This window comes from Parasteatoda tepidariorum, chromosome 9, assembly GCF_043381705.1.
Source record: "Parasteatoda tepidariorum isolate YZ-2023 chromosome 9, CAS_Ptep_4.0, whole genome shotgun sequence".
Lineage (NCBI taxonomy): Eukaryota > Metazoa > Arthropoda > Arachnida > Araneae > Theridiidae > Parasteatoda > Parasteatoda tepidariorum.
The window spans coordinates 27,536,087-27,562,538 of NC_092212.1; the positions used below are offsets into that span (position 1 = coordinate 27,536,087).

The 26,452-nt window shown below is 30.9% G+C and overlaps 1 protein-coding gene across 1 annotated transcript; it reads left to right on the top strand.

Annotated features, from left to right (window-relative positions):
- The first annotated feature begins 237 nt into the window (after positions 1 to 237).
- On the top strand, positions 238 to 23,037 carry LOC107453629 (uncharacterized). The gene is made up of 7 exons (XM_016070524.4): positions 238 to 424; positions 2,964 to 3,111; positions 5,564 to 5,628; positions 11,917 to 12,030; positions 14,388 to 14,505; positions 20,036 to 20,145; positions 22,825 to 23,037. The coding sequence occupies exons 1-5, from the start codon at positions 351 to 353 to the stop codon at positions 14,440 to 14,442; spliced, it is 456 nt and encodes a 151-aa protein (XP_015926010.3). The 5' UTR covers positions 238 to 350; the 3' UTR covers positions 14,443 to 14,505; positions 20,036 to 20,145; positions 22,825 to 23,037.
- Positions 23,038 to 26,452: the final 3,415 nt, after the last annotated feature.

The window sequence follows — 26,452 nt, forward strand, 5'->3', positions numbered from 1 at the left end:
AAAGATTTTTTTCCTCTTATAACAGAGAAAAAATATTAATGATTGACTTTTACGAATCACGGTTATCTAGTAAAATGACTTTTTTTTCCATTATATTGTATAATCCCCAATATTAAAAATTCAAATCATTCAAACATATAACAAATGATAAATTTCTTTAGCATATAAAACTCGTAAAATTTTATATGATACTATCAAATAATACTGTACAAATCTGGAACTAGGAATTGAGGAATTTCTTAATGGAATGACTTTCCGTGCAGATTCGTCGCGTGCTGTGAGTATCATGTCCAATTCGTGTTTGTCACTAGGGTAACGACTTACAAATTAAATCAAGTTTGTAGCAGACGATGGATATGTCAGACGAAGGAATCGAATTAAGATCACCATTTCCTGTTGTTCCACCTGTTAAAGATTCTAAATGGTAAGGAGTATTCTATGTTCTTTTTTAGAACGTTAAAAACCTACTAAGTTAAGTTGATAGCTAATTTTTATGTAAATAAATGACAGATATATGCTTGAAAATTCAAATATAATATGAATCTTAATGAATAAAAAAAGTGAGTAGTAATTGCAATTAAATAATCAAATTTGATAGGTTGATTTGACTAAATTGTATTCATGCTTTTTATACTTCAAAAGCAAAGCTGCCGTTGTTCTTTATTGGTAATAAAATATGTACTTTAATATTTAGTTTTCAGTAGATCCATTAACCTGTTTTATCTAGGCATTTTATATTGAAGTGATAACAAATCGAAGGGATTCATAAAAAATTTGATATAATGTATACTATTAAATTAAGAAGATATTTTTTAATGTCAGCCATAATTCCATTAAAAAAAACGATTATAACATATAGTTCTATATCTAGTCACAGAAACCTGAACATTAAATAAATTTTGCTGGGAGAGTATCTTTAAATTCTCCAAGACAAATGACAGTAAAAACATAATTATCCTACCACAATATATGCTTTTGAAAAAAAAAATGTGTCCTAGAATTTTACAAGCGTCTTAAGGCAGGACGATTCCGTAATATCCATAATACAACCAGACATAATGCATTCCATAATACAAGCGAAAGAAAAGGGAAAATGAACTTTATACTGGAAAACGTAGCTGGTAGCAGCATTTGTTTCTTAAAAAAATCTCCCTTGCCAAATTTTAACGGTGTTTTTCCATTATCTTTCGCTATTTATTTATTTAAATTTTTATTTATTATTTTTTGTGTAAAAAAATATAAAATTGTCAAAAAAGGAAGATTTTTTTATTGGTTTTGTAATGTAATCACTAAAAATGATTTTAAGAAAAAAATAATAAAATATCGTTTTGATCCGGAGAGGGGAGGGGTTGTTCTCAAATATCAGAGGGGATGCCAAAAATTCTTTCTCATGCTTGAAGAAATGGGACTTCATACATTTTGGTAAAAATAAAATTGAAAAAAACATTGAAACTCAGCTGTTTTAATGTAGTAATACCAACTATTTTTACATTTTATTTTTTCATTTGTACAAATTAGAAATGTCCCGCAGTGGACTGATCGTTAAGACACGGTTCCCATCAGATCACCGAAGTCAAGCATCACTGACTGCGGTCAGTGTGCGGGTGGGTGACCAGTTGGATCAGTCTGCGTAGGGAACGAGGGTGTGCGGTATTGGTCCTCGTTAAACTGTGCTACCGTAAAGTGCTCGACTTCGCGTGCAGGTCGTCGGGCTACCGAAGCGGGGGTGCCATCCCCTCTGCAGAGGATCAAAATTGTGATGGCATGTCTTCGGATCATCCTCAGGGATGTTTCCCAGACCGTCGCCAATAGCCCATTGTGCAGCTCTAGTGCGACGTAAATGAACAACAACAAATTAGAAATCGTTGAATATATTTCGTCACATTCAGCGGTTCAGCACATTTGTGTTTCACACCTTCCATTCTATATAACTGACAGCAAAGAACACAAAATATTTAACTAGTAGTAGTTTAATACGTAATGAATGTGTTAAAAAGGAATGTTTATAATTTCGTAAGAAAGAGCCAATGCAAATGAAAAAATTCTTCAATATCCCGCAGCCCAATTTCGCTCCTTCGCTATATTTCCATTCTGCCTTCATGCTAACTTTTTGATATTATGGAATGGCTCTCCCCCTAGCCGCTTGTATAAAGAAGACGCTGGACGCTAACGGGTTAATATTCTTCTGTGGCACTATAGTCAAGAACAGACTTCAACACTTATAAAGATAAAGTGGTAGTACATATTTCAGAGCTTTTTCTTATCAGGAAAAGATTAATAACATTTAAATTTTTCTTTCTTTCGGACCAAGCTAATTTTTTGTGACTATTTCAGCGCAGCAACTATAGGTGTAATTTTAATAAATCTTTTACTTATTAATAAGTAAAATCATGTGATTTCGTGACGAAATGATTTTCAAAATCAACGAACTACAGCTGAAGGATTGCTGAATCGTCAGAAGTGAGAGTTCTATTTCAGAGAGTTTTGTGGAAGCTAAATTTATGATCCAAAGTTATTTTCAGCAACACTACAAGTAAATGACCAATAGCCGACCGGACTGTGTAGGGATCAGGAAACTGGCCTTGCATCAGAAACGTTCGGGGTATGAATCCCGGACAAGGCATGATATGAATGCCGGACATTCTTTCATTCTCTGTACAATCTGCTGTTACTGTTGGAACAACGTTGGTCCACCTAATATTGTGCCCCTGAAAGGATTGACCAAAAAATCTACCCTAATTCACATGAATTGACGAAAGTCAACCCTGGTGGGAATAGGAAAAAAAATTATTCTAAAATTTGTAACAGCTCTCTTATGGCGAGGCGTTTAAAATGTCGCCAAATTACCGAAAATTATGAAAACTTCAGTTTTTAACTGTCCACCACTCTATAAAATATATTGCAAAAAGCGTAGTAGTTGCAGCCCTGGTATTATATTATATCAATTATGTATATTTTTCTAGGGGAGATTTACCCAATTCTGCTGATGGTGAAAGTAGGCCTGTAGAACCTCCAGTTTTGTATCCCGAAATTGGAGAATCCCATCCATGTCCATTTTTTAAAGGGCCTGAACTAAATTTCATTCATCCTAGAGAACGTAAAGTAAAGAAGGTATTTAATTTGTACTTTTCTGGCAATTATAAGGTGTGAATTAGTAACTTTATAATTCTATTCAGTCTACTGTCTCAGTAGTCGATGGAGATTATTTATTAATTCGAAATTAGATATTACATTCGGATGAATAATTAATTATAAGCTGATTAAATAAATAATCCCAAGGAACAGAAGTAACTAGAAAAGCCTCAGTAGACGAGAGAGAATAAGAATGAACACGAAAAAGATAACTAGAAAAACCATTATGGTTGAAAGGGGAAAACGCAGTTCTCTTATTATTTTTATTCTCTCTCGGCTACTGAGGTTTTTCTAGTTTTGTTTTTCACCTTCATTTTCCGTTTTTTGATTGGCAATTTTACGTTTTATATTTCAAATCACTTTTATTTCTTTTCATTCACGTCTGGCAAGTCTTGAAAATGGTAAGCCTATTTTTGAGCGCATGAAACATGTCAACTGTTATTTCCAATTTGTATATTTTTGGAACGAAAGAAATTTTTTAATCAAATAATGTAAGTTGATTACTTTAGCAAACAAAAAGTGTCTCAAATGAGGATATTTTTCAAATTTTTTTAATGATGCAGCTTCTAAAATAATTTAATAATGTCACGGTTCAAGTTTATTTAATCTTTTAAGCTAATAAATAAAATTGTTTTGTTCTTTTTTTTATCCTCTCTAAGGCTGCAGTTAATACACTTGTCGCCAATTTCTGAATGTCTATGATAAATTTTTTCACTCTTTATAAGTGCTCGCCTCCCAATAAGGGGATTAGCGTTCGAATATCAGCTATGACTGGTTGTTGGTACAAACTCCATATCCGGCTTGCACCGACCACTCTGCTGACGTAAAAATATCCTCTGTGGTAGATGGATCATGGGTTAGAGTCCCCTTGCCGTCAGGCTAACCGTGCGAGGTTTTCGTGGTTTTCCCCTCCATTTAACGTAAACTCAGATTAGTTCTATTAAAAAGTCCTTCACAAAGGCACATTTCTCCCAATACTTGATGCAGGAATTCCTTTGTCTTCTGGATTGGGTTTAAAATTACAAGGTCTCGGAGTTGAACATTAGCAGTCGTAAACCTAAAAAATTGAGTCTACTATTCAAAGACGATTATAAAATGAAAAAATAAGAAAAGAAAATAAAACAATTCTGAGAGGAAGTTCATTTTGATAAAGTTTGTAATCAAATACCGGTTTTAGATCACAGATGCAGGCGCTGTCATTTGTGCTCTAATGAGTCATATAAAAAGGAAACAAGACTTTGCGTGCACTTGCAGCTTGTAAAGCATTTTTCTAAATTTTCCAAAATTTCATGGAAAATAATTTTATAGTTTCGAAGAATATATGGATTAAAAATAATAATATACATTGAAAAAGAAAACTGAAATAAAATTCATTTCGGTATTTCTTCGAGCCTAAACAAAATTTTGTCTTTATGATAGTTATAACTAGAAAATAAAAATTCACCAGACTTTCTTCTGAGAATGTGCTTTAAATCTCCAAAGTTGAACTTATTTGGAACATTTTCAAATTTTCCGAAGACAAATTCAAAAACAAATCTCAGATATGAGTGTTCCAAGTTTTTAATAATTGCAATTCATAGTTTGTCCTGAAAAAAGAGCATTTTCTGGAAATATGCCAAAAATATTTATATTTAAGAAGCATTTACATTATTAGGCTTTTTCGGACAAATTCTTTCATACTTATTTTAAAAAAATAAAATTATTTTTTTAAATTTATTTTTAAAAAATTTGTTATATCTGTCTCTCTACAGGCTGCAGTCTTAATGCAATTTAATATAATATCCCTAATCAAGATTTTTAAAATTCACTCGAATGAATAAAAAGAAAATTCTCCACTTCTCTGCTACGTAGGGAGTGGTAGGAAAATGGCGATAATACAATACAATTTATGATGCAGTACGTGAAAGTCATATGTTTTTGTCTTAAGTGTTATTTTTAATGGAGTAGATAAGCTTAAAGATGTGTATGTAAACCCATACATTATTTATTAACTTGTATAATCAGACAAAAAATTATCTAAACTGCAAATATAATTTGGAAAAAAAATCTGTAGCTTTCCAAACAAAATTAATGTCATATTTAAAAACTCCTCACCCGAATTAGATACGGTCAAGAACTTGCATTAATGCAACAAAAAATTTGTTTCCCAGTGTAATCCTTACAAACATCATATTAGTTTTTAGTTCCTTGTTAAGAAAGGCTTAAATCTTTTCCCTTTAAATTAACAATAGCAATAGCACAACCCATATAATCAAGCCATATAAGAACTTATGAGCTTATGCACTTTTCCAATAATTTATGAACTTCTCCAATACTTCATATAATCCAATATTTTATTAATATGTTGTTTTAAACCTTATGATCTTCTCCAAAATTTTATATAACATGTTTTTTTATTTGTTGTTATTGATATTTTAATTTTACCTATTAGAGTCCTGTTAAAGTTCCTGCTCCTTTACCTGTTCCAGTTCCTATTGCAGTTCCACAAATACCCAGGTATACATGACTATTCATTTTTTCGAGTACTATTTTTAGCTATTACGATAGATATATTTTTTGGTTTTATTAATCTATATTTATAAGAAAGTAATAAACGTAACTGAAGTGAAATTTCGCCAAAAAAGTTAATTTAACGAATAAATAACTTGAGCTAAAGAAACTTGGAGTGGACAAAACCATATTTATTCTCGACACAAAGGTTCCCATCGAGCTTTTAAAATTTCAATACAGCGCTCACTTTCCCAAGTACCAAGTTTGTATCCTAACAGTGGCTTGTCGATTTGTATCCTACTACCGAGAAATATTCTCCGTGGAAGGACCACATAAAAATTAAAAAAAAAAACGATAGATGATTTCTAAAAAAACCTGTGTGCTAAATTATGGTTTATGATACAAAATTCGCTTTAAATACCAATTTGTAAAAATCCCAGTATTCATAATATACCGAGTGACTTTTAAATTATTCACAGAGATGGCAAATGTTCCGGATACGACAAAATATTTTGAAAAAAGATATAAAACTACAAACTAACATGTGCACATTTTTTGGTTCATTTTGCCAACTTTCTAAAAGGTTCAACACGGCTTAGCTGAAGCAAAGTGGCCTATCCCGTAAGGCTTTGAATTATTTAAAAGTTGTGATGAGTAAAAGCCCTATAAATGGAATTTATTAAACCAACAATTTTACATAAAAGGACTTCTTCTTCTTGGGCACTACAGCCTATGACAAGCCAAGGCCGTCCCAATAAGTTTTTGCCATCTTGATCTATTCTGTGCCACAGCCTTCCAGTTAGTTACGCCTTCCAATTACATAAATAAACTACCACTCGTAAATATTTATCCGCTCTCCGGAGCAAGTTGGCATCTTTATACAGAGATGCCAACTTGCTCCGGACAGCGAATGAATATTTTCAAGTGGTAGTTTATTTATTGTGATTATTGGTTTAATAAATTCAATTTAATAGATTTTTATCCACCACTATTTCTAAAAAATTCGTAGACTTATATAATTCACCACTTTTTTTTTCAGATATATGCTGTGCAAAATCGTTTAAAAAACTAGCAAAATCTGTCAAATTTGCAAATTTAGTTAATAGTTATTTACCGTTTGGTCAGACGGGCAAGTCATGGAAAATTTGAAAGAAAAAAATAGTTTTGACTCCATGTATCTCTTTTAAATAATTTCTACGCCTTTAAAAATCATGCATTAAATGTAAACATGCCAACATGTTTTGCTAGGTAGGGAATTAATATCTAGCGGTAGAAAATTTAAACTTCAATATTTTTCTTTTTATATAGTAAATAGAAAAAAAAAATTGACCACGACTACATACAGATACATTTAAACGTATTTATGCTCTGGTTCTTTGAGATATAATCAAGATGAGGCCTTTACAGAAACGCCAGCTAGCTGTGCTTTGCGGGGAAAAAATTTCTCTTGTGGCTGCAAAATCTATTCTTTAACACGTTCACGTTGGGGTGACCCACCGGTGGGTCACGCTAAATTGTCTCATCTTGGCAGCGCATCGGAGTAAAAACTGGTAACAATAAATTTCATATTTTAGTTTTTCTTTCCGGGAATAATAAAAATCCATAACTACCAATTGTTTTTAATGGATGCAATTTTTATTTTGAATCGCTTCTTCGCCTTGATAAATTTCCTAACAGTGAATTGTTATTGTTGAGAATAGATTAACTCCTCCCGAATATTATCTAATATTGAAATAGTTCTTCTACCAGTATTTTCTCTTTTTCCGTACCAGTATTTCCACTTTTCCCGGCGTGAACGTGTTAAATTTTAACAAGATTACCACGGACGGCTATTCATGTAAAAAGTGGTGAATAATAAAATTAAGAATTTTAATAAAGGATAATGAAATTAACAAACTTTTCTAACATATTTTTTTGTTTACAATCAGAAGTGATTGCAATGAATTGTTTTGCTCTAAGTATGAATCACTTGAAATGCTAATAATAAATAAATAAAATTGAAATTAGTTTCTACCACCTTTAACAATTATAATCATCCCTGGTATAATAAATTGAAAGTATAACTTAGTTTAGAAAATCAGATGAAAAGTTATTTTGCCCACCACTACATACAAGCAATTCCGAAATTCATATAAAATGCCACTTTGTTCACGTTGTCTCGTGGTAAGAATTCTTAAGTACTAGAAATATTAACTAAATTTTTGCAATTGGTAGTCTTCTACCATTCAGTAAAATCTTCCGGAGTAAGCGAAACAGTTGACAGCGCTGCATTTTAAGTATTTTAAAATTTTAGATCAACATAACCCTAACACTTTGTAAATTTTTAGAAAAAAGTGGAGCAGGTGTTATAACTGAAATTAAATTTTCTTATAAAAAAAAATTCTTGCTTCTCGATGCTGATAAAATGAGTTAACATGCCTTAAAGCTAACTTTTATTTGCGAGAAACTTCTGAATCTTTGAATAATATTTATTTAAACTATTACTAGCAAAACTGTTTTGGGCATTTGCAACTGAAAAATAATTTTTTTTTTTTCAATGCTTTCCATAGTGATTCGGTAAGTAACTTTTGTATATGTCTTATTTGATTTTATTTTAGTTACATCGGCTTTTGCTATAGTTTATTCTGTGAAAATTTTATATGAATAATATTTATCAAAAAATTATTCTCTTAACCAGACCTGCCAACTTTTAATCCCTTCCATTATCATTTTTCCCAGTGGTATTAAAATGGAATTAAAACTTCAATTTTAAGCAAACAATTGCGTTGTATTTGAACAAAATTAAGTTGACAACCATGATAGTAACGCATAATAATATATAAGCTTAATTTTTGTAAGAATAGTGGTGATCAAAATCAATTAAAAATTAAATTTATAAAAGAAAAAATAGTACATATTTACTACCACTTTAAATATGAAAATAAAATCTCCCGCAAAATCCGGGAGAGTTGACAGGTATGTCCTAACCCTTTCGCAACAGCAAAATTTAATTGAGAATATTAATCAGACAGGACAAACGCAAGTGCGAACTTGCTCTTCATTCTAACTAAAACGACTTTAACTCTTCGTTGTTCAGTGAATAGGGGTAGCTAAGCGTTTCGAAGCAATAAGTTTTACTTTTCCAGTGGTTTATAACATTTGTTCAATTAGTGATATTAGACAGGGCTACACTGCTCCGAGAAGGGTTGAGCGAAAGCCTTTTAAGAAGAGTTTAAATATTTAATTCTATTTTTCATCCGCTTAAATATTTAAAATAAATTTACGAATTTTAAATAAATACTAACATTTTCACTTCTATTGACTTTCCTTTATTCTACGAACGATTTTTCCATATTTAAAATAAATTTTCGAATTTTAAATAAATACTAACATTTCCACTTCTATTGACTTTCATTTATTCTACGAACGATTTTTCCATATTTAAAATAAATTTACGAATTTTAAATAAATACTAACATTTCCACTTCTATTGCACTTTCATTTATTCTACGAACGATTTTTCCCTAGCCACAGCGAAATTTTATTTAAAAAAAATTCATTACAGTCGAAGTTCTTAAACACTTTACCGCTGTAGACAGCCATCACGGCAAATTTTCGTTCAACTGCATAAGTAATATAACATTTAAAATATAGAAACCCGCACTAAATTGGCCCAGATATCCTGGTCGGCTGGGCGCAAGGCCCATGTCCGATAGTTCGTGGGTTCGAACCCCGCCGGCCGAAGACTCCCCATGTAGTAAATGGTGACGGATGTGCGTTAAATCTGTCGAGTCGCTAAGTCCTCCATGTTCCCATAACAAATCAATACCTCTGGTGTGCTGGATTGGGGATTGTTCGTTCTCTGATACAGGTCAAAAGTACGATCTGTGGATGAATGAATGGGTCCGCTGTATAAACGGGTGTGACGTATGGGTGTGACAGAAGTAGAATTCTTGGCCATAGATGGCGCCACTGGAAAACAAAAACAATCGCACCCCTCTGCCTTAACAGGCATGCGAGAGAGAGAGAGACGCACTAAATTGATAACCAACTCTTTTGAACAGTTGAATATTGTTGGACTGTTGAAATATTTTATGTAAATGTTTAAAAATCTACAAACGTTTAAAAATCGATTTTTTTTTTTTAATTGAGAAAATTTTAATCAAGTATTAATCAGAACTGGAGTCGAGATCTTAAAAAAGTCTGCAGTCGGAGTTGAAAATTTCATCCTCAGCTGCTCATTGATGGGAGAATTGTTTTAAATTTTGTCGAAATTTAAAAAGTCGAGCGATTAGACTTAGATCATAACTCAAAGATTCAAACTTATTAATCTGATATAAGAATAAGACGCAATGCATGGTTCAGAAAATTCGAGCAATTTGTGTTGAGATGACGAAAAGAATCTATGCTTCTCGTTTTTATCCCCTGTGCCTTGTGAGAGTTGAAGTTGAGATGAGTTGAAGTTTACAGAGTGGTCGGGAAATTAGCATAGCAAAGAAAAATTCGGTGATCAAGGATAAAATCGATTCATTGCAAGGTTTACAATGGGCACTGGCCTGAAAGCGAGACCGAAAAGAGAAAACACTGGTAGGAAACTGAATAATGAAAAGATAAAGTCATCATCAGCTCACACTATTATATCCACAAAAAAGAGTGCTTTCTAATATTGTATTAATATAGCCAAAGCAAAATTTATCACTGCAATACTGTGAGGAGCACTTAAAAAAACTGATACAAAAGTAGAACATGTTAAGTAAAAAATAAAACATAATAAGCAAAATATAGAAAATAAAAATAGAAAATTAAAAAAAAAAAAATACACAATAAAATACAAAATGTAACATATAAAGCAAGAAGCGAATTTAAATGAACTTACACATCTATCTAATCATGGCTGTATTCATTTTTCAATGGCAATTAATGTAAATCTCCGATCAAGTTTGTACATACTTCTAATCATGATTACTTATAATTATAATGTTACCACATTGTTACATAATTCAAAATATTTTATTCACTGTATATAATTTTCATGATGAATGGGGTAGGGGCCGCTGCGCGGCCTAGGCACCCAGCTTTGTTTAAAGAAAGAAAGAAAGATGAACTTACACATACCGTTATCTTTCAAAAATTATTTAAAATATTTTCGTAACAAGTTTGCCAGGTTACAAAATATGAAAATAGAAGCATAAATAGAGGATAGAGGGAAGTAAATTCATTTGAATTCACTACTCGCTTTATATATAATATATTGTATTTTATTTTGTAGTTTTTTTTTTTTTTTTTTTTTTTTTTTTTTTTTTTTTTTTTTTTTTTTTTTTTTTTTTNTTTTTTTTTTTTTTTTTATCTTGATGTGTATCTTGATGTGTATTTTTTTTATGTTATTTTGTATTTTTGACTTGATATGTTCTATTTTCGTTTAATTTTTTTTTTTTGGGTGGGGGGTGCCCCCGACACTATTGTATTAATAAGTTTTGCTTTTTCTATATTAATACAATATTAGAAAGCACTCTTTTTTTCGGATATAATCGTGTGAGTTAATGACGAGATTACATCTTTTCATTATTTTATTTTCCATTTTTCTACTTTAAATTTTTTTTAAATTCTTAGATATTTTTTTAAATATTTTATTTTATATACTTGAAGCTTATGCGCAGTAAATGTAACTTCTTATTTTTCTTAACTTTCTACCTTTTTTTTTCATTTTATCTTTATTATATATGATATGTGTATATATATTCTGAAAACTTTAGTTTTAAATTGTCTACCACTTTAAAAAATATTTTGCAAAAAGCATAGCAGTTGGTTAAAAATATGATTAAAATATGAGAAATTTTTATGCTTATTATATAAGGTTATAATTAAATCAAACTTATTAAAACATAAATCAATTGAGAAAGCTTTAATTCCAAAACCACTTAAATGTAAAAATTTAAATTTTATCTAAAATGTCAGAACATAGGATGGTTGGTGGGAACGTGTTACTGATAACAACATTTAAATCAATCAAGCAATGTAATCAAATTTTTTAATTGCAAAGTAACCATTATTACTTGTAAATGTTAATATGAGATTTACGATCATAGTAACTGTAATCCAAAATTATGATTAATTATAATCGCAATAACAAGTTATTGATTACTTGTAACCCGTATTTCTTGCACATTACACCCATCTCGGAAGCAAATATGGAAATTTTACGCATTTTTAAATATACAACCAATGAAGTTTTTTATATATAAGCGTATTAAATGTAACAATATTCCTCTAATTATCTTAAAATTGATTTTTTTTTCTTCTTCTTTTTATAACAAGACGGATGGAGAAACAATATTTTACGAATTCTTGGATGAATGCCTCCATGGTGCTATATGGGAATATATTTCCCAGCATGCCAAAGATCTTTCCAGAGAAATGTATTGTGCACTTGTAAGTAGTCATTTTGTTATAAAAATTTACATAACATAGCTTTTTAATATATCTCTGTCACAGAAGTAGACAAAATGCGTGCCGCATCGCAGTAGTGTGTCGTGAAGTATGCATGACTTCAAGAGCAATATTAATCCTTTAATACTAATTTGTTGCTATTAAAATGGAAAAAGTTCCAAATTCGATAACACTGGGGAACAGATTTTTTGTTGCATTAATGAAGGTATTTGATCTAACCTAATTCGAGTGAGGGAATACAATTTTTTGTTGCATTAATGAAGGTATTTAATCTAACCTAATTCGAGTGAGGGAATAAAATTTTTTGTTGCATTAATGAAGGTATTTGATCTAACCTAATTCGAGTGAAGGAATACAATTTTTTTGTTGCATTTATTCAAGAACTTGATCCTACCTAATTCGAGTGTGTGGAAAAAAAGTTTTTGTTGCCTTTATACAAATACTTGATCTTCCCTAATTCGAATGTTGGAATACAATTTTCTGTTGCATTTATACAAGTACGTGATCTTACCTAATTAAGATGTTGGGATTTAAAATCTGAAATTAGTTTTGTCTCGAATGTTGCAGATTATTTCAAAATGATAGTTTTAGTTTAGTTTTTATCTGAATGTAGTTTATTAAGAACGCATAAGTTTATATGCATACATATATGTCTGCCCCTTTGAAAATAACGCTTAAGAAAAAACATATGACCTTAACCTATCGCATCGCAAACTGAAATTTATTATCACCTTCCTCCTACCACTACCTACGTAGTAGAACTGTGGGGACACTTAGAATTCCTTCGGGCAGATATTAAAATAAAAATATCTCCTCAAAAAGATCCTTTCAAAAAGCTTCTGCAATAGAAAAGGAGAAATTTTTTTCTACACTAATCAAAAGTAAGAACGTTCTGACTGTAAAAATAAATAAATAAAAATAAAAAAGTGGGTTAAAAAGCAATGAGAATAGTTATTTCCTATGTTACTTCCTACCAGTGCAAGGCTGGGTTTTTAGAAGATATTGTTTTAAAGCGCAAGACTTTCAAACTAGACTTTTGACGGTGAGACTTCTAAAATATTTTTCAGGAATTTTCTAAAATTCTGCAAAACTCTCGACTACTTTATAACGTATTTCACAGAAAGGCAAAGCAGTTAGTATCCCTCATTACGGTAACTTCACGGCTTGGTTATTGCTTTATGATGATGCCATCTGATAAAGTTCCCTAAAAAAAGTTCATGAGACTATCACAACTACCGGATAATGCATTACTACCAACTTCAACGGTCGTTGATTATTACCATATAGCAGTAAAATAATAAGTAAAATATGACTTGTTTTTCGAAAATGTTCGATGCTCGAATTTCGATGCTCGAAATGTTCGATTTTCGAAATGCTCGAAATGTTCGAATGTTTCGAAAATGTTTCGATTTTTAAACATTTTTAATTTTTTTTCCAAAATTAAAAGGAAAAAAATTCGAATTTCCATATTATTTTTATATTCAACGTGATTTTATTTAGTATATCATTAGCTAATTGGAAAAATTTGCTTTTTGCCTGCCGTCAACGTCATTTTGCCATACACCATGCTAATTGGAAAATCTCCATTATTTGCTATTGCGCCTTACACTTTTGGCTTATTGCAACGATCAAAATTGTTTCGAACGGATAAAAATATTAGATCCATTGTTCAATTATCTTATTTTATTTTAGGCCATTGGCAATGTGCTTAAATAATATCACGAAAATTAGAAAATGTATCTAAATAGTCTTAATTGGTAACATCTTTGTTAACCACTGATCATAAATATTAATGTTGTTTAAACTAGGGCAGGTTAATTAATCTAATTCGCCTTTCTTGATGAAGCTGATTTACTATACTTCTCTATTCAAAGCACCGTCATAATATAATTCTTATGACTATAAATCTAATCAAATTTAGACAATTTTAAGAAAATCGCAGTTTTTTTAATGCCGTATTAGCTGATTTTTATAAGTCTGAGAAGTATCAGACAGAAATCAAAGTTCTGATGGCTTTTCCAATTAGCCAGGTACACAGCAAAATGGCAACAACATCTGCAGTGTTTCAATAAATATTCCAAGTAACCTACGACATATACAATCTTTATTCGATAATTGGTTTTGGTTTACCAAAGAAGATGAACCTTTTACACTTGACGCTTTTGAGAAATTTAGGTTCGTTCAAATTGGATATTTTCAATAAATTCTTGTCACTGCAGAAAAAATTCAGAAGCATTTTATTTCTGTAGGGTATGTTTCTAAAATAATGCTTTTAGCTATTGTTATTTTTTTTTACATTATTTTCAAATTACATATTAAATCTTTTTATTTTACGCTAGATTTCAAGCAATCCTGGAAAATACGTTTTGGATAATGAAACAACAGAAGTGTTAAGAAAAAAATTGCTGAAGAAAAATAATGACCCTAACTGGACTGAGATCTGTAATCCAGTGGACAGTACGTAAATATTACTTCTTGTATATCTATAATAATAATTTTTGTCTAATAATAATCTTGTATATCTATAATGATTTAATAGATGCTTCTAACAGCTTGACTATAAAAATATTTCTTTGAAATAAACAGCTGAAGAAAATCAATATTACTTTTACGCTTTTTTGTCCACCACAAATTATCTACCATTTAACACACCACAGCAGGGGATCGAACCTAGTTTTTCACAATGTCAACTCAATAAACGTTACTATAATATTACAACCGTTATAATTATAATTATAATATTATAATTATAACCGTCGTTGAACAGCCGACCAAATTTTATGGGTTTACGACTACTAATATTCAACTCCGTAGCCTTGTAATTTTTAGCCCAATCCAGAAGACAAGAGAACTCCTGGATCAAATAGTGGGACAAATTTGCCTTCGTGGAGGACTTTTTGATGGAGCTAACCCGCATTTTCGTTACATGGAGAGGAAGACTACGAGAACCTCCCACGGTTAGCCTGACGGCTAGGGGACTCTGACCCTTGATCCGTCTACCACTGAGAATATTTCACGTCAGCACTGCGGTCAGTGCAAGCCGGATGAGGAATTCGTATCGATTGGGATTCGAACCTGATTCGCCACATTGGAAGGCGAACGCTCTATCACCTGAACCATCGCGACTCTGACTATAATATAGTAATTAATTATTATATTAATAGTTAGATTAATTTTTCATGGTGTAGTCAGTGCAGGTTTTTATACTTATAGTGTATGAGATCCGCTATTTATTTTTAAAGTACTACGGTGCTCGATGCCTATTAAAACCACGTTCATTCTGAGAACGTTTGATTTTATGACGCGGCTGATTTTAAAAACCAGAATGTCTACACATATTAAAAAGAGATAGTTTGAGCATGTTTTTTAATATTGTTTCATAATGGTTCTGCTCTTGCAGTTTTGATTTCAAAAAGTGACTGATTCTGCAATCTAGTAATTTTATTAATGGTGGCAGATTTAATGGTTGAAAAAGGTTAGAATCGCTAGATTAAGAAAACCTGTTTTAGATAAATGCTACTGAAATGATATTTCAGTATTTGTGTTGGAAGATTTTAGCCTGAAATGATTACAATTGTCTTATAAAACTATTATTTTTATTAAAGATAAAATTATTTACAAAATGATTAATTGAAATAAATAGACATAAAATGGAAAATATTGTTAAAATATTTTACTGGCTACTAAGAAATTATCATAATAATAAATTTGATCGCGTGAGCAATCTATTAACATTCAAAAGTTTAATTTATCAAGATAATGTGACACTTCAAATATTTAAGCATAGCAAAGTAATCAGTTTATCTTTACGAAAGCTCATTATCTTTGAATTATATCTTGTAAGAAAGGAGTAAAGAAATAGAAAATTACCTAAAGGTCAAAACAAGATTTGCTCCAAAAATTTAAAAAGAAAATAAATAAATCAGATAGCGTGGAACAGTGCCATTTTTTGATTAGATGACATGGACGAAATAAGTGTCATCTTCTTGCTTATTTTTTCAAGGCCCGTTACCGCCGTTCCGTCTCCTTTTTTTTCATTCTTTCTTTATTTATACCGTTTTTATTCAAGGTTGTGTGAGAAAAGTGCTTGATAACTTTAAATAGATTTCGCACGCGCGGACTAATGAATAAAATTCATTACTTAGCCCAAACGTTGACAAAATGGAATGATTTTCGAAAGTGGTATTGCCCCCTGTGTAGAATGAAATGTGTTCGAAACAAATGCCTTTGGCAATTAACCTTCAAAGTACACATACACCTCAAAATACTTTCAAAAACTGAAAACAACTTTTCGATTAAGTTAGAATAGCGATTCCCAACATATTTAGTTTTAGGAAAAATCATATATATATATATATATATATAACAATATTTTTTTTCTGTAATCTGCTGTTGTTATTTTATATTAGTAACAAATATGTTTGTTTAAAAATATCTTGCAGTAAGATATTAGTGCTGGAAAGTTTTGTCACAGATAGCTCGAAAAAATTCTGCCTCAGGGCTAATAATAAATGTTNATATATATATATATAATAAGATGAAAAACTACCAAAAAATATAAATTCATTCAGAAGATTTTTTCAATAAATGTTAATGATTTCTGGTTAGAGCTGCTGTTCCCAATTTTTCTTTCATCTACGGAAACCTAAAGGATCTAACTTCTCTTGGCGGAACCCTGACTTATAAATAAAGTTTATTTTCAAATGTGCATATGTTAACCAAGAAAGAAGAAAAAAACAACACATTTAGGAATGTTTAATTCGAGAAATGAAACTCTTTTCATTGTTTGTGCAATAACTGTCTTAAAATTAATTTTTATGTTAGGCAGTTGAATTCACGACTTCATCATGGCTTTTAGTTTAGTAGTTCTTGACGTATGCGTAAATCAAATTGAATAACATAAGCTGAATTATGGTTTTTGAAAAAGAACTCCTATAAACTGTAAGAACGGTTATTGGAGAAAATTAATTGATTATTCTTGAAATTGCTCCTTTTATTTTGAATTTTAAAATTCGTTAAAAAATACGAATGCAATAATTTGTATATGCATATCATTTTACTAATTCAAGCAATATATTTTTATTTAAAAAAGAATATTTTTTTTAAAATTTACTATTTCTTTATTGGTATTTCACTTAAATAATTTCACGAAAACAACCTAAATATTAAATATAATTCGATTATTGGTTTGATGCAAACCTATAGCAGGTTTCAAAAATAATTACTGGTTAAAAAATGACTGGTTAAAAAATGACCCCTGCAATCTTTCCACTTAACATTAGGGTTCTGCGGGGCCCCTTTTGGAAATCGCTCAGTTAGGGAATTCAGAATTAAAATTTCATTCCGCTACCTTTTGGATCTAGATTTATTAAGATGAAGATAAAATATTCTGACCTATACGAATATCAATTGAAACAATGCTAGTTCATTTTAAATTTTTCCGGGCACTTGCAATAAAGCAAAATAATTTCCTTTAACCCTTTTGGGCTGACTGTCACAAATACGTGCCAGCATAAAAACGTATCAATCAGGGTAAAAAGATAAAACTGGTAATCAAAGTAATTCTTTAGCAGTTTATTTGTGGGCGGAGTTATAATTGTTTGATTTATTTAATTCGTCATTACTTTGTTTACAAAAAAACTATTTAGTTTAGTTATATTATTATTTAGTTATTGTTTATTAACATTGATTATATGTATGATTAAACTAACAATAATTAAAGTAAAAGCAAAGTAAGTCTGTCAAATTAGCGACGACTACATTTAAGTTACCGTTTTTTATTTAATTACAACTTGATTCTGATTTTGTACGAATGCTTATCTGAATCAACCGTCCCCAAGGGATTAATAAAGCAATGCGTTAAAATTCCGTTGATTGGTCATTGTTGTAGAGAAATGCGCTCATTCATTAAGGGTTAAAACGTTATTTTTTTCTATCTGCCGCTATATAAATGTTATCGTCTACAGGTGATTGATCATTATTTTAAAAGCCTTAAAATCAATTGCGAAAAAAACTTTTTTCTTTTTTTTTATTGGATGAATCTTTAATACAATATAAAGATAATGTGATTGTTAAATAAATATAGGTTGTCAATTTTTTTTTCAAAGGCGGATCCGCTTTAACGATTCCATTTCATCTTCCCGAATCTAACAATAAGTTTCGTAGAAAAAAATTTTGACCTTTTCAATAGAATGCTGTCGGTGAATTGTTTATTTAAGACAGCTCAAAAAATAGACGTAGATTGAAATTCATGTTTGATAAAATAAAGTCCAGATGGGATTTTTAAGTAAATAAAAATTACTTGATTTTAAGCTGACTAATGTCCTCCCAAAGCTAAAAAATTAGTGACAAAATTTCTCACCAAACAATCGAAAACTCACTTCTTTAACTCGCAAATTATTTAAAAATTACTTCTGTTAGAGAATCTCTGCGAGAGATATATACGTTTTATGTAATTCAGAATATTAAATAGGAATGGATCGTTTAGTAATTATACTATCAGTTATTTTAGTTTTGGGTGTACTCTGTCCAGCTTAGTGACAGCGATTCCAACTCTCTTCGCACAGTGGATAAATGATTTTTGCCCACTACTACCTCTAAATACATCGAAGGCTCACTAAACAAACTGGGCGCCTGAGGCATCACCTCCTACATCAAGAAGCCTCCACACGGTCTTTTATAAGTAGTCCGCGCAGACTGTTTAAAAAGTGAACTAGTTGTGCGTATGAACCCAAAACCTTTTATAAAAGTAATTGAGAGAAATCTATCTTATATATTTGAGAATTGAATCTGTAGTGGTTGACAAGTGAATAAGGCAAACCAGTAATATTCATAAATAAAATTAATTTTTAGTCATATATTTACTACCACTTTCTTATTTTAACTATATTCTGTATTAAATTACTCGTTCAGTAAGTGCATATCCTTCACAGTAGTCTGATCGGACTACCTATGATAAACCGTGTAGAGGAGGCGTTGCCTGAGGCCGCTTGCGACCCTTTTCCCACTCATCATTAGCTTGATCTTTGTGGTGCTCCGATGAGGTTAAGGAATGCAAATGAAGTAAAGGAGTATTCTTGTGGATCATCGAGGTTCTGACTGTGTAATTATATGCAGTAGGGTGATAAGACTATATTTTATCTTATTTTATAACCGTCGTTGAACAGCAGACCCAATTTTCAATCAATCAACTCCGTAGCCTTGTAATTTTGAACCCAATCCAGAAGACAAGGGAACTCCTAGATCAAGTAGTGGGACAAAATTGCCTTCGTGGAGGACTTTTTGATGGAGCTAACCCGCAATTGCGTTACATGGAGCGGAAGACCACGAGAACCTCCCACGGTTAGCCTGACGGCTAGGGGACTCTGACGCATGATCCGTCTACCACTGAGGATATTTCAGGTCAGCACTGTGATCGGCGCAAGCCGGATGCGGAATTTGTATCGACCAGCCATCGCGGGGATCGAATCCCGGTTCACCTCACTGGGAGGCGAACGCTCTATCCCCTGAACCATCGCGGCTCTGATAAAACTATATTGTAAAAGTATGAACTTTAGCTAAACTGATATGATGAAAATGAGGTTATGTATATGCTATTGATTATCGAAGGCTCATGAGATAGGCCAATTTGTATCACTTAGTGGGTAATGTTTTTCCAGTGGTAACAAAATCTAACGTTTTAAACGTTTCAATATATGTATCTTGGTTTAGGAAATTTGATTTTCACATGTACTCCTTTTCCCACCACTGCGTATAATTTGCTAAAAAGTTCACGAAAAATGCCATTTTAAATTTTTAGTTCAGTATACCACTTTTTAAACTTTTTTGAAGAAAACGGAGTGGTTTAATTCCCTGCGTTTTCACAACGAATGAGTAAAATAATTGTAAATGGTTATCCATCATATATGATATAATGTGATATGAAACATTTGATATAAGATATTTAAATATCATATTTGTTACATTATTCATATTTTTTGTGTTTCAGATATTTCAGTAGATGTACTAACCTGCCATGCATACAAACTCACAAAAGCGAGATATACTTTGACGAATAAAATTCTGACAGAGTTTCACAAAGACGTTGTTATTAATTCAGTAAGGCCTTATTTCTTTCTTAAAAAATAATCAATAATTTCAAAGCATATACATTTTTTTTATAACTTGTTCAATGATTTTAAAAAATGTATTTATTTTTTTATGATTAAGGAAATATAAAACTAATGATTCATTTCGGTATTAAATTGATCGTGCGTAGTTAGTTAATAATAATTGATTATTAATACTTTGATGATAACAACTAAGATTATAATTATATCTTCAATATGATAATGTTAATAACAATTAACTTTTTATTTATTATAAATAAATAAATAAAATATTTATTTTAACATTTTGGATTAACATAAAATTTATTTAAAAATAAATTATTCGAATATGTGGCTACTGACTTATTTTAATAGTCCTAAAAACCTTTGGAGGATTAAAACACGTATACAAAACTTTTGATGATCGACAATCAATTTGGATAATAACGTTCTTCGTTCAAAATGCATATTTCGCAATTAAAGTTTGTTAACATGATTTTTAAAAAAATTATATGCATTCCGATTTTAGTAAGATTTTATGGTTATCAAATAAAATAAATTGTTTTGTAATTAGGTTTTCGTGTGAAATCATATGTGAAACTTAGGCTATGAAATAGAATTATTTCAAAGCAGTAGCAATAGCTCTTTTCAGTTTAAAAAAAAAAGTCTCTATCTGAAAAAGTGTATAAACACTAATTATCTCTAAAAATTTATTTTAAAAAAATTTGATATAAATTAATATTACAGTTTGAAAATCGTGCTCGAAGCACATAAACCCGCATATGTATATTTATGTATATACCCGCATATGTATATATATATATATATATATATTTAGATATATATAAACCCGTATATATAGATAAATCAGTTCTAGCAGCTTGGTTGTCAGTATATTACTTTTTGCACTTAACGCAATAAATATAATTAAAATAAAAATTTAAAATATGTTTATCGCGCACGAAATAAATTTATTTAAGTTATATGATGCAATGTTACTAAGAAGCAGCTTATAATCATAAACCAATTCAGAAGCGAAATTTTACCATCCAAAATCGTAAATTGCTAAGTGGTGACTTTTGATGTCACAATATAAGTGTCAGTGCAAAAGGTAAATTGTTATTTAAAAAAAAGAAAAACGGTAGAAACTGGTGCTAGACTAAAATAATAATTGCTCGATAAATTTCTGGCATTTTATACATTCAAATCAAATTATTCTGCCTAGTAATATATAATTTTCGTCTAAAAAGAAGGAAGAAAAAAAAAAAAGATTTATCATGATTTCTCAAAAAATTTTCCACTTGAGCATTACATAAATATTTTGATAGAAACGAATAACCTTAAACAACAGTTCATAATATCCTCCTACATTTGAGGTTTTTAATGAAATAAATTTTACAATGCTATGAGCTAAGACAGAAATTTTATAAATAATTGTAGAATGTTCCTATAGAACTTGAATGAAACTTTTATATCAGAACTTAAAAACGCAGCCATTTGCAGAAACTAAGAAAGAGTACCAACGAGGCCACCTCAGTTGGCCGGCCCAGTTGGTAGTTATTGACTTAATAGGTAAAATTGAACAGATAGGTTAATTATTAATTAAGCTAAGGGAAGGGAAAAGAGGAGAAAGAAAGAACAACACAAACATAAAAACAACTCAAACTAAAATTATAAATGGGATTAATATGGTTGATTAAAAACAATGTTTTTTTTTATAATTGTATATATAATAAATGTTAATATATATTAGTTGCTGTTTCTAATGCCATTTGCCAATATCAGCAGTCTGCTTGGTGAAACCCAGCGAATTTAAGGCAGCTGGGGAGTTTTTTGTTTTTCAGTGGCACCATCTATGGCCAAGAACACGACTTCAACCGAATACACGCGTCACGGCCCATTTGTAGGGCGGACCCATTCATACATCCATTCATTCACAAATCGTAATCTTGAACTGAACCAGAGAACAATCAATCTCCAATCCAGTACCCCAAGAGGTATTGTTGTGACCAGATAGATTTAACATATACCAGTCACCACTTACTACACAGGGAGTCTTCAGCCGGTGGGGATTGAATTCATGACCTCTTGGGGCCCAACTCCCAACCAACCAGGTTATATATTAGTAGGCCGTAAATATTAGTAAAAAAAAAACTGAAATCAGTTAAATAGATTCTTACAGTATTACGTTATAAAGGGGTATTTACCACTCCCAAGTAGGTGGAGGAAGTTTACTTGAGTTATAAAAATCATCCCAGATGTTTGCCTCTTCACACGTGCATAATTTAACATACCGGCCGAAAACGTTTACAGCCCTTATCATCTAAACTTTTGTATTTATTTCAATCATTTAAATATAGTGGAAAACAAATTCTTTTAATTATAATTTATTGGAATATTAATATATAACCTTTGTTACCACTAGTGAAATAATTCTAGAACTTGAGAAATTTCTCAAGTGTTGGGGAACATGCGTATATGCAGAAAAATACGACTATAATCTACATAAAAGACGTGGTTTGAGTTCGATAGGGAAACTCAATGATTGCCCCCTCCCCGGATGTGATCATAGAAACCATTTGGATTTACTGTGTGTTGTTATAGTTCTTCCTATGTAATATGTTATTCTATTCACTTGTTTTTAACCTTACTCATTATATGTAAGATTATTTTCTTTTGTATCATTTAGGTTTCTCAAAAATTGCTAGACATCTACTCAAATGATATGGAGAAGAAATTAAAGAAGCAAGATTACAAAGAACTGAAACAAAATCCACCACGAATTGGCTTTTAATCAAACGAAAAATCTAAAACAATATTTATTTTGTAATACCTAACAAAATGTTGTGCAAATCAATAACATGAAACCTTAAGTTTTTATAAATTATTCAACAAACTTAAACATGCTTTTTTAATTACATTTATTTTTCATTCATGCTTTTACTCAGAAAAAGTATACACCGAAAAGCCATTATATTATGACCCCCTTCCATCTATAACAATGGGCTCACCCAGGTTTTCATGATTTCTCGCCCTGGAACAATGTTTCCATGGGGCACATTAGAGCCCATAATCCTCATAGAACAATCCCTGACGTAAGCTACTTGAACATAGTTGCAGACCAGGTTCACCCATTCATGGCAACAGTTCCTGCGGGGGATGGTGTTTACCAACAGGATAATGCACCATGTCATAAGGGTCGAATCGTCATGGATTGGTTCGAGGAACATTCCAGTGACTTTCAAGTCATGTCTTGGCCCCCAAATTCACCTGACCTTAATCCAATAGAGCATTTGTGGTCCTACTTGGAAAACCAAATTCGTGCAGCCACGCTACCCCTTCGCAATGAGAGGGAATTGCAGGACCAGTTGGTGAGCACTTGGTACCAGATACCTCAGACTACCTATTAGCACCTTGTGGAATCAGTGTCACGGCGGGTGCTAGCAGTTTTGAGGGCTAAAGGCGGTCCTACATGTTATTAGCAGGGTGGTCATAATGTAATGGCTCTTCGGTGTGGTCAAACTATGTTTCTAAAAGAGATTATTATTGTTAATAGCTAATTAATTAGCCTGGGAAACAAATTTTTTTTAGCATTTATACAAGTTTTTGATATTACCTAATTCGGGTGTGGGGACTTCAAATCAAGGTTTTGTTCCAAAAACTGCAATTTTATTAAAATGATATATTTAGTTTAGTTTGTTTTTTGTTCAAATATACAAGTTTATCAAGAGCGTATAGGTTTATATGCATACATATATACTTGTTTGCTCCTTTTAAAATAACACTTAAGACGAAGAGACAAAAAAAAATGACGTTAACGTATCGCATCATAAACTGAAACATATTATCACCTTCTTCTTACCACTCCCTACGCAGAAGAGGATCGGGGACACTTTGTATTCCCTCAAGATTATTTTAAAAAATCTTGGTTAGGAATATATTATTTAATTGCATATTGTATTTTGTAAAAAGAAACCGATTGCATATTTGAAATCAGTGACGCATAATTAATTAAGATCCGTTCAGAAATCTCATGCGACAGAAAACGAAAAAAAAATTGTTCCCTTGTGTTATTAATTAATTAATATTAATTTATTAAAAAATGTTAAGAGCATTTAAATTTAATAACCTAAAATTTCATTTATTTGTTTTTTTGAAACTCGTGCTTTTTCTCTTGGAAAAAAAAATTTGTTCAAACCAAATATTTTTTTTAAAGAGAATTAGTTTTATGAAAAAAAAACAAGGGTTTTAGGGTCCTTATTTATCGATTGGAAGCCCCCTTTGACAGAATGCGTGAGATCGTCTCCATTTTCTCCCACCTCTCCCCCTACGCGACACAAGACAGTTCATTGCTATAGTACATAACTTCGAAGTACACTGAACGCGTTAGGTGTTCATTGTACTTGTATATGGAATTGCGATAGTTAACTGCAAAGAATATTTAAATATTCTTTATTCTTTATAAACAAAACAAAATAAAAAGAAGAAAATTCCTATTTATTCCTTCGGTTTTCAAATTTAACTATAAATTATATTATATTTCAGTTATTCATTGTCTTAAACATGACATGCTAAGTAAATGTGAGTTATTTCTTCAGAAATTCAGATTTGAATTATGTCACGCTTTGTCGGGTGATTGCTCTAGTAAATTTGTCGAGCACCGAAGAAAACTCACGATCACCCAAACGGAAATATAGTAAAGGGATTCTAACCCCTCCGTTTTAAACTACAAGGAATTATATGCAGACATTTCGTTTTATTTTAGTTATATGGGTATATTAATATCCTTAGGAATAATTTTTGTTTCAATGAAATGAATTCTGATTGAATCTAGTGACCTAAGTGTAAATTTTAAGACGGTGTTTTTAAAACTTTTTCAAAGATATTATACTAGTTTTAGCATTTTAATTAATAAAAGGAAGCAAAAACTATACAAAAATATTAATAAGTTTCTTAATAGGAAATAAATAAATAGCGTGCATCGAGATTCTCCGTATGATGTAAGATGACATGGAGGCAGTGGAATTTCTTTTATACCTAAAGGGAATCCTTAAACGCCTCTTATAACTGAAAACCTCCACCCGGTTTCGTATACTATCTAGTCTATACTAGGTAGTCTGATTAGACCACTACGAAGGTAAACCAGTTTACGAAAGAGCCATTTAATAGAAAATCTGGTAAAAATAAGGAAGTGGTAGCAAATATATGTCTAAAAATTTGTTAAATTTATGAATATCATTGTTTTGTCCTATTTACTGGTCAACCATTAGAGATTCAATTTTCAAATATGTATGATAAATTTCTCTCAATTACTTTTTTTTAAAAAAATTGTGTGCATGCGCACAACTGGTTCACTTTTTAAATAGTCTGCGCAGACTACTTATCTTTCTTCTTCTTTCAAATCCCCATTTCTAACGTAGCTAGACAAGGTCCATGAGATTGTTCACCTTCAAAAAGTAGACTACTTATAAAATACCGTGTGGAGGCTTTTTGGTGTAGGAGGTGATGCATACCTGCCAACTTTTAATCCTTTCCAGTATAATTTTTCCCAGTGGTATTAAAATGGAATTAAAACTTCAATTTAAGCAAACAAATACGTTGTATTTGAGAAAACTTAAGTTGACAACCATGATAGTAACGCATATTAATGTATGTGCTTAATTTTTGTAAGAATAGTGGTGATCAAAATCATTTAAAAATTAAATTTATAATAGAAAAAATAATATATATTTACTACCGCTTTAAATATGAAAATAAAATCTTCCGGAAGAGTTGGCAGGTATGGTGATGGGATAACCGTCCAATTTTAAGCGATACGTTTGAATAATTTTTTATAATTTTAATAAAACTTTTTATGGTCCAAATTCTAAAAAAAATATATATCTATTTCATACAAGCCTTAACATTTAAAAAAAAAAAAAGGTAAACAATTTCATTTACTAAAATTTTTTTTTAATTTTAAAACAATTCGAATCAAGAAGTTAAAATTGAAAGTTCGAATTCTTGATTACAATATTGTGAGGTTCAGATAATAAAATGAGTTCAGATGGTTATATATATATATATACGAGAGAGCCCCCTCTCTCGAGATACTTCCGCTGTCACTGCTTTCGCTTCTTGTTTACCGTAAATCGAAATATCGCGTGCACAAATTAATTAGTATATTGAAAAATATAACTTCGAATCATTAAAATCTCATCTCAGTACGTGAAAACACGATCATTAAACCGAGGGTTATTAAGGTAGTCGCTTTTTTATTTTGTACATTGCACCGCTAAGAAAGAAAGGAGCCAGCGACTGCAATAAATATTTAAAAT